This window comes from Dama dama, chromosome 9 (assembly GCF_033118175.1).
Source record: "Dama dama isolate Ldn47 chromosome 9, ASM3311817v1, whole genome shotgun sequence".
NCBI classification, from domain to species: domain Eukaryota; kingdom Metazoa; phylum Chordata; class Mammalia; order Artiodactyla; family Cervidae; genus Dama; species Dama dama.
This window is the reverse complement of record NC_083689.1, coordinates 19,995,593-20,004,967: the sequence shown is the minus strand read 5'-3', so window position 1 is coordinate 20,004,967 and position 9,375 is coordinate 19,995,593. Positions and strand designations below refer to the sequence as shown.

General features: G+C 57.5%; 1 protein-coding gene and 1 long non-coding RNA gene across 2 annotated transcripts; one reads left to right on the top strand and one right to left on the bottom strand.

Moving 5' to 3' along the window:
* Positions 1-80: 80 nt before the first annotated feature.
* MCOLN1 (mucolipin TRP cation channel 1) lies at positions 81-8,503 on the bottom strand. Its single transcript, XM_061150442.1, has 14 exons — positions 8,367-8,503; positions 6,629-6,834; positions 5,395-5,562; positions 5,143-5,308; positions 4,644-4,752; positions 4,322-4,418; positions 3,998-4,097; positions 3,685-3,791; positions 3,428-3,577; positions 3,200-3,301; positions 2,708-2,830; positions 2,109-2,324; positions 400-530; positions 81-298 (listed from the first exon to the last, which is right to left on the bottom strand). Exons 1-14 carry the CDS (start codon positions 8,395-8,397, stop codon positions 262-264), a joined length of 1,743 nt encoding a protein of 580 aa, XP_061006425.1. The 5' UTR covers positions 8,398-8,503; the 3' UTR covers positions 81-261.
* Positions 5,595-6,614, top strand: LOC133061992 (uncharacterized). Its single transcript, XR_009694075.1, has 3 exons — positions 5,595-5,860; positions 5,942-6,061; positions 6,408-6,614. It is a non-coding gene; the product is annotated as an uncharacterized LOC133061992 (long non-coding RNA).
* Positions 8,504-9,375: the final 872 nt, after the last annotated feature.

Below are 9,375 nucleotides of genomic sequence, written 5' to 3'. Positions count from 1 at the left end.
GCGGAGTGTGGCGACGCTTTAAAGGGACCCGCGACCAGGTGGCGCAGGGGATTCCCCTCCCACTACAAATGAGAACAAGGTTATTTTCCCGTTTATTTAACACCCACCCTATCCTTGTCCAACGTCCGACCCGACTGGCCCAGGCCCTCACGGGGCCCGACTGGCAGCCGGCCCTTAAAAGCAAAGGGTAAAAATAAATAAGCTTGGGTCTCCACACTCCGGGGAGTGGTGGTTAATGTCCAGTAGCAGTCCGGGTCCGAGTCAATTCACCAGCAGCGAATGCTCCTCCGAAGCGTCCCTGAAAGACGGGCAGTGTTAGCGGAGGTGGAAAGCATCGGTTCCCCCGTCCGCTTCCCTTTCACGAGCCAATCCCAAGCCCGAGCCAAAGCAGCCTCGAACCTGCCACAGCAGCAAAGGAGGCTGCAGGCGGAGCCGCTCCCGCGGCGGAATTTGCCGGAGGTGGGGCTGTCCTGGCACTGCGCGATGTAGGCCTGGAGCTCGCTCACCTCTGCGCCCGCTCCGCCTGGGTGCTGGGGAGAGAGACCCGGGACCCGCATGAAAGACACCCCTACCATACCCCTCCTCTCCAACTATCTGAATCTCCTCCCTAATCCTGGTGGACCAAGCAGGGTCCCTCCTCTGGGGTTTTGCACAAGCTGTGCCCTCCACCTGCTGGTTCCCCGTGCTTTGCTTCACCTGGAGACATTCCCTGACCACTGAATGTGCCCTCTCCACCTGAGGGTCCACCACCTAGAGCCATGCTGGACCCAATCTGGGTGTTTGGCAACCACCTACTGACTTGGGTGCACACAGTGGAAGCAAGGTCTGGGTTTGTACCCCCAAGGCTGACACACACGTGTGATCTTTAAGTGCTAGAGGAAGACCTATGAGGGGTCCTTGGATCTGAGTGACAGAAGTATGTCTGTTGCCTGTCTGTATGTCCAGGCACAGGCCAGTGCAGTCTTCTGCATTCCCAGTTGCAGGGAAGTTCTGGCTTTCAGGCTTTTTCGCCCTTCCCAACCTCATGGGACTACTCTCTTCTCCAAATCCTTTCTGGCAGTTCCTTCTCCCTGGTGCGCTCTCTTCTGGGCTCTTGTCTCATCAATCCAGAATGTTCTGAGATGATGGAAAGGTTTGATATCTATGCTGTCTAAATCTGGTAGCTACTAACCACACTGGCGTTTGAGTGCTTGCTCTATGCCTGGTGTGAGTGAGGAACTGAATTTCGAATTGTTTCATTTTCATGAAAGTCAAAATGTAACTAGTCACATGTGTGGCCAGAGACCAGACAGCACATTTTAGAAATTTGCCTGGACTCAGCCCAACACCAGTCTTGGTGTTGCTTTAGCAGGGGACCTCTGTAACCTTCAGTACTTCCTTTTTATACCACCTCCCATCAGTAGATCGCCATACTCTGGTTTGTCCATTATCCATCCTGCCCACCAGTGCTGGACAGACACCTGGCACCAGGCTTGGCACACAACAGGCCCCCAAACATATCTGCTGATACAGCCTGTCTACCTGTCACGCCCACATTCTGCTCTGGGCCCTGCAGCTTGCAGGACCACCACCATTCCCCAGACCCACAGGACAGAGGGGTTGGGAGCAGCACTTCTGGAATCACATAGTTTCAGGATGAGCCGGGTTCACCATCTGCCTAGTAGCCAACCTTGGACAGGTCACTGAAACTCTATGGCTTGGTTTGTGTGTGTTCAGTCACTCAGTCGTGTCTGACTCTTTGCAATCCCAGGGAGTGTAGCCCACCAGGCTCCTCTATCCAAGGAATTTTCCAGGCAAGAATGCTGGAGTGGGCTGCTATTTCCTACTCCAGTGGCTTGGCTTCCCTGTTGGTAAAAGATGCAGGAATCGTACCTGGCCCCACACCTTTATAAAACTGAGAACGCAGCAGCTGTGACAAGGATGGTATCGGCCCCTCGTGGGCCCCCCAATTCCGAGCTAACCTCTCCTTTGGCCTCGTGGAGTCTCCCATATTCTTTCCCAGGGTCCTTCTCACCTCAGCCCGCTGTGGCCAACCTCGAGGGACTCAGAGCCCGAGCTTGGGGCTGTGCGCTAATGCGTGTGTGGTGGCCCCCAGGGAGGTGGCTGACCTTGATGGTGTCGTAGGCGCCTGTGATGAGCGCGATGAAGAGGCTGAGCACCATGTAGATGAACAGGCTGATGAAGGAGTACAGGTAGAGCTGAGAGAAGAGCCACACCAGGCTGCTGTGGCTCTGCTGCGCCTGCATGGCCGCGAAGGTCACGAACATGTCATCCCCGTTGATGAGCGAGAACAGGCACTCGGACACCATGGACAGTGAGCGGAACTGCGGGCGGGCAGCGCAGTAGCGGGGTCAGAGCAAGCTGGGGGCATGGCTGGGGGCTGGGATGGGGCTGGTAGTGGCACTGGGGAGTCAGAGGGGACAGGAGACCAAGCACTAGTAGTCATGGTGAAGCCAAGTGGGGGGGATGGGTCGCTGAATAAGGGTCAAGGCCAGGGTCACCGGGGTGGGGTTCAGAGAGGACAGTGGATAGAATTGCTGGTGACTTGCTAGTAAGGTACCAGGGATCAAGGCGGGTTGTTTGGCGTCACCAGATCAACAGCAGGTGGACCCGCTGGTGTCAGAGGACTCAGGAAGTAAGAAGGAGAGCCAGGGACCCCTGGATGGTGGGTCATGAGCACCACCCACAGGTCCCTGCCAGCCCCTACCTTCACGTGGTAGGGCCCCAACACGATCCAGCCGCAGAAGCAATAGCCCAGATAGATGACGGCCACACAGCAGCAGAAGCGCATGACGCTGGGCAGGGCCACCCGCAGCGTGGCGATGAGGATCTGTGGAGGGCGGGGTGGGGGGGACAGTAGTGTGGGCGGACCCACAATACAGGCCAGCCAGGGTGACCAGAGAAGATGGAGGGAGCCTCAGAAGGGGCAGCAGGGTGCTGAGGGCACACCCCCTTGGCTGGATTCAGTTGGCAGGGGGTTGGGGATGAAAGTGGACTCACATAGCCCCTGCCCATGTCAAGTGACAGGTATGTCTGGCGGGCCTTGGGAGGGCAGGTATGGGGAAGAGGCTCCTGGTGGGTCATCTGCAGGGGCTGTTAATGGCAATACGGGTATGATTTATCTGGGGGGGGGAGGGGTGGGAATTAAGGGACATGTGGCCTCCACCAAGAGGGCCCTGCCTGTATGTCTGAAGCTTACATTGTACTTATGGAAGAAGGTCAAGTAGCGGATGACTCCGACCCAGACAAGCAGTGTAGAGGTGCCCAGGAGGATGCTGCAGACGTCATAGCTTGCCAGGTTCTAGGGGCGGGAGCAGCGTCAACTCCATCCGGCCCTTCCCTGGGGATGGCATTGGCAGGGAGTGGGGGAGGGGGCCAGGGTCTGGAAGGAGATGGGGTGGGGAGGCAGGGCGCGGGCAGGACCCACCTTGGCTTCAATGCCAATCTTCATGATGGTGCCCGAGATGGTGAGCATGTCGCTGGTGACCAGCAGGATGTACCAGCCATTGACAAATTCCAACCGCTCCCACAGGCTGATGACCCGTCCCCGCCTTCGCCACATGAACCTGACAAATTCCTGCAGAGGTAGGCGGGTGGGGTGAGGGCCGGTCTGGGCAGGGGAGGTTCACCACCCTGGCGGCCCCAAGGGTTCCAGAGCTGGGCGAGGCTGGGGGTGGTTCTCACATTCTGCAGGAGGAAGCCTCGGAGCAGTGAGCGGGCACATAGCAGGAAGGAGAAGGCGCAGGTGAGGATTACAACCACGTCAAACAGGAGCCGGAAGCTGTTGTCTCCTGTGGGGAGGGGGCCAAAGCCAGGGCCGGCGATGAGGCGACTGGGCCAGGCTCGGGGGGGGCTTCAGGGCTGGTTTGGGCTGGTCAGTGGGCTCATAGGTTTCTCTGGGTGAGTTGGGAGCTTGGTCCATGCTGATCTTGGGCTCGGGGTTCCCACGGAAATTCAGAGCTCCTGGGCAGCACTGGTTTGGGGATTGGGAGCTCACCATGGCCAAAGACGCTGGGGTGCTTACACTCCTGGATGTGGGCCTGGGTCTCTAGGCTGATGGGGACACGCCCACTGTGTGCCTTATTGTCAAATGTGATCTGCAGGGGTGCGGCGAGATGAGATGGGACAGGGTAAACCTTGGCAGACCCAAGGCTCCCAGACCTGCAGGACGGATGGTCTCTCCAGCCCCAGCCTCCCCTATCACCCCCACACTGCCCCTGGCCCAGGGTCCCCCAGCTCCAGAGTTCAGGAGTCCTGTGCCCCGCCCCGCCCCCCATCACGGGCTGGTTCCTCATCCACACCCCAGGGACCGTGGGCTCACCAGGATACTGAAGGTGTAGCAGTCTGGGATTTCATTGTTGATCAGGCTCTGGAGGTTAATGGTCTTCAGCTGGAAGTGGATGGTGACGTTGATCAGCCTGGGGGGGAGGCTTGGGTGAGGGGTTGGGTGGGCTCTGCCTGAGTGCCAGTGCTCTGCCCCACGCTGACTCTGCAGCTGGCAGAGGAAGTGCTCACATGGCAGCATCGGCTTGGCCCGCCCAGCCCCGGCTTGTGGGGAAGTGGCTGCCCCCTCCCCCAACACTGAAGATGCCTGGAGTCCTGCCTCCCCGCACCCCCAGCCCCCTCGATCGGTCAGACAGTACTTGTGAAATTTGAGCGTGAGGTTCCTGTAACTGGCGCTGCCATCCGAGAGGGAGAGATCATCACTGGGGGGAACGGGGGGTCTCTCAGGGGGGTCCACCCGGATACAGTCTGAGGACAGGGAGTCAGGGAGGGGACACTGGTGGCAGGGGAGGCACAGGCAGGTCTCCCCAGAGTCCCCGACATCCCCCTTCCCTGCTTTACCTCCCCCTTCATATTTCAACATTTGTTTGTTTCTGCTGTCTACCCCACAAGGGTCAGGCCCAGTCTATCTAACCCCGTACACAGGCCCCAGTGCCTGGCGCTCTGTGGCCCCAGATGTTTAGTGAATGAATGACACTGAAACATAACATGCAGCTCTGTCTGCACACCAAGCAGCCTACTAATCATCACATCATCCTCACCACCCTGTCTTCCAGACGAGCAGGAGGGATTTTCAAGTGGGATTTTAATCCTAGCAGCCCGGGCTCCTGACCACTGAGCCCTGCCCAACCCACTCACCCGTGACGACCATTGGATCAATGTCAAATGTGTCGTTGGCTGGGTCCACGTGGCCCCGGTGGTAGTAGCACTGGCAGAGGGCCAGGGCTGAGCCGTTGGCCCAGGGGCCGCCCCCGCCCCGCACATAGGCATACCGGCCCAGGGACACATCTGGGAGCATCAGGTACTGCGGGCAAAGGAGGGGAGGGTCTGTCAGCCCTGCCCACTCTCCCTTGAGGGCCCAGCTGCCCACTGGCTCCTGGCCACCCGCACCTGGTCCACAGCATAGAAGATGGCCTGGTATAGCTGTTCCCGCGTGTAGGCTGCGAATGTGTCATCCGCCCCATCCGTGTAGCCCAGTAGGAAGAGGTGCCGGAAAGCAATGGTGTTCTCCTCCCGGAACGTCACCGCCAGCTGGTTGCTGAGCCCAAACAGGATGAGCTGGCAGGAGGGACGAGGATGATGGAATCTCCCACAGTGAATGAGTGGAGGGAGAGAAGAGAGAGGGCCCTCCCCATGAGGGCAGGCCCACCATACGCCCACAGTGGCTGCTTATAGAACTCACAGCAACAGCTAACGTCCATTATGTGTGTACTGGGCGCCAGCTGCTGTGCTAAACACAAACCTATGGGGAGAGTCAAGCTCCAGGAGTTGGTGATGGACAGGGAAGCCTGGCATGCTGCAGTCCATGGGGTCACAGAGTCAGACACGACTGAGCGACTGAACTGAACTGCACAGGGTAAGTACCACTATTGGGTTCCTTTGGTTGTTGTTCAGTCGGTCAGTCGTGTCTGACTCTTTTTGATCCCATGGACTATAGCCTACCAGGCTCCTCTGTCCATGGGATTTCACTGGCAAGAATACTGGAGTGGGTTGCCATTTCCTCCTCCAGAGGATCTTCCCGACTCAGGGATTAAACCTGCATCTCCTGCATTGGCAGGTAGGTTCTTTACCACCAAGTCACCTGGGAAGCCCCTCACTGGGCTCCTTTAGTGACAGAGATCAGAAGCATGGTGACATACCCAAAGTCACTAGACCAGAAGCTCTCAGGACAGGGGCTGAGTCTGACTCATCATGGAGTCCTTGGAGCCCAGCACAGGGCCTGGGAGAGGGTGGGAGTGAGGGCAGTGATCTCTGCCGCCACCAGGTCAGTTTTCTTTGAGGGTCAGCACAGCATCAGACTGCCAGGGTCCATATGCCAGCTCCCAAGGCTTAGTTGCTATGTGACTTTGGACAAGTCCCTTAACCTCTCTGAGCCTCATTTGTCTCATCTATAAAAAAAAAAGGGCAACAACACTGGCCAGGACCTTAGAGGACATTTGTGAAGCTTAAAGGAGCTGCTCCCGTGCAGATCCCAGAGGGCTTCCGACTGATGACTGCCACTATCACTATCATGATGCTGCTGCGTGGGCAGGACTATGCTCTGACTCCAAGATTCCCCTTCAAGGAAAATAGGGCCCACAGGTGGAATTCTGGGGGTTGGGGGGAGTAGTAGTACAGGTCTCACCTGCACAGTGACCACCAAGATCTTCACCACCTGCAGCATAAGCTTGAAAGGCTTGCGACCCTTGGCCCGGAATTTATCACAGGGGCTCATGAAGAAGTACTTGAGACGGCGACGGAGATCTTCCTCTTCTGGAGGGGTTGAAGGGGCTGGGGAAGCCCCTGTCTGGGTCCCATATCCAGGGCTGGGTGTCAGGAGCCGCTCCGTCTCTGTGAGATGGGAAGGAGGGGAAAGTGGGGACCAGGCCAAGACAAGTTTACCTGCCAATAGGGGAGGCAGGTCCCAAGCTCCAGCTAAGAAAACTCTGAGAGATCTAAGGAAAACCAGAAAATCTGTAACATTCTACAGACATTTGCAGCAGTGCTGGTCAAAGACTATAAGTCACTTGAAAGAGCCTGAACTGATTCCTGGCCCTGCCTCAGGGCACTCAGCTTCCCTGAGTCTCAGCTTCCTCGACTGCAAAATGGGGCAATGAAACAAAAAATGGGGCAATAAATTCTTTCACTAGGAAGCTAAGGATTTGATACTTACAAAGCATTCCATCCCTAGGCCTCAATAGTTCCTCAATAAGCAGAGGCTACTCTATTTTTTTTTTGTTTGCTTTTTCCCCCTTCTTTTTGGCCACGCCTAGGGGCTTGCAGGATCTTAGTTCCCAGACCACGGACTGAACCCAGGCCACAGGAATGAAAGTACCAAGTCCTAACCACTAGACCACCAGGGAACTGCTAAATAGAGGCTATTCTAAGCACCACTGATTTCTTTCAATCCTGACCAGCCCAAGAGGAAGTCCAAGTTTTCAGCAACTGCTGGGGTCATAGTTGGTCACAGTAGCCTAGAATAGTTCCTGACATACCCCCATGATCCCCACTGGAAGAACCCTGCTTCATTCCAAGGCCTGGCTGGCTCTCTGCCTAGCCCAGCCACCAAGATAAAATGTGGACACTCTCAGAACCTGTCCCACAGGGAGGGCCACCTCCAGATCCCTTTGGCACTCAGGTGCTGTTGTGATTGTTTACAAGACAGCTGGATGGGAAGCCAGAGGGTGGGGCACCTCCGTGGCTGGGATCACAGCTAATCCACCCCAGGCTCCAATGACTAGGACATCTCTGAGGTGTCTGCAGCTAGTTTAAGAGGGGATGATCAACACATGGGCATTCCTCCAGGCTCCCCTATAAGAGGCAACTGAGCTTCCACGGGTTTGGAGATCTGAAATTGAGTTAGGCGCCTGGGTTTAAGGTGGGAACCCCGCCCCAGAAGTCCTGCCTGAGTTTAGAAAAGCTGAGCATTTGCCTCCTGGCCGGGGGAAGCAGAGTCTGGGAGTCTGACGTTGGGGCCGGAGGGTGGGGCTGGGGGTCGGAGAAGCCGGGGCCCGCGGTCGGAGTTTCAGCAGAACTGAGCAATCCGAATCTAGGCTCGGGATGCAAATCCTGGGACCCTCGCCGCCGCGAGTCGGAGAAGCTGGCGCTTCGCCAGCTGCCTGAGTTGAACGTACTCAGAACACAGCCCGGAGTCCCGCCATTTAGAGGGGAGAAGCTGGTGCCCACCCGCCACATGTGGGCAGCCTGCCCTTTCTCCTAGGCTCTAGGAGCCGTCAGTCCATACCGACGCCACCGGGAAGCTGAGAGGTGGGCATGGGAGCTGAGGAAAGGGAAACCCGGAGCTCCACCGTCCCAGGTAGGAGAAGCCGTCCGCAGGTTCGCAGCCCGCGTTCTGAAACTCGCCGGGTTGCCTGCGCCCTCACCTGAGCCGCGCGGGCCTACGGGGGCTGCCATGTCGGGCCCGGAGCGCCGGACGCCGCCGGGCGCTGCGGGGCAGCCGGGGTCCGAACGCCCCGCGCTGTCACTGCGGCCTCGCTCCCTGGCGGTGCAGCTTCAAACCCTCCCGCATCAGCTGACTCGCGCCTCAGTCACGTGACCACCGCGGCCTGGGAGGCAGGCGACCAAATCCGGTCCCGCCCCCTACGCCACGACAACCTCTGCCCGAGCAGCACGCAAGCGTGCCTCGGATGGCGGCTCACTTCCTCTCGGCGGTCGCGAGGTCCTATCGCCGAAGGTGCTAATGTGCTGGGGGATGGGCCGGCTGTGAGCGTGCGGACTTAGGACTGACTCGGTCCCGGCTCCCTGTCGTTCCGGCGTCCAGTGCCAATCTCTTGGTTTCCATGTCGAATGCTTGACCCCTTTTCCTCCGCGGTGTAGGATAATGATCCTGTCTCAAGGGTGCCCGGCCCCATCGTCCCAGAAACCCTCCCTTACTCTCAACCCCCTCTTATCTGAACTATCATTAATCCTACTTCTTTTCCTAATTGTATCCTAAATAGGACCACTTTCCTCCACTCCAATGGCTGTCAGCCCAGAGTCTCCCAACATTCCTGGCTTGGACCACTGCAACAACCTCCCTGATCTTAGACTCCTATTTCTGATTCCCCTCCACTCCCCTGTCCATCCAGCAGCCAGAAGGGTCTTCCAAAAATAATTGATATCAGTCCTCTGTCAGAACCTGCTGGTAGCTTCCCATTTCTCTGGGATGACAAGCAAACTCCCCCTCTTCAATCTACTGGAGCCCTCTTTTCCAACCCCACCTACCTCCTCCCCTGTCTCATCTCAGTGGCCCCAGGGCCTTAGTACAATCTTGCCTTAGAGCATAGGGTTGATAATGCAGGCTCCAAGGCAGGCGATTTGGGTTTAAATCTAGACGCTCCCAGCCACCACTTCTGGGTCTTTAAAAAACTTCCTTAAGGCTCCATGTGCCTC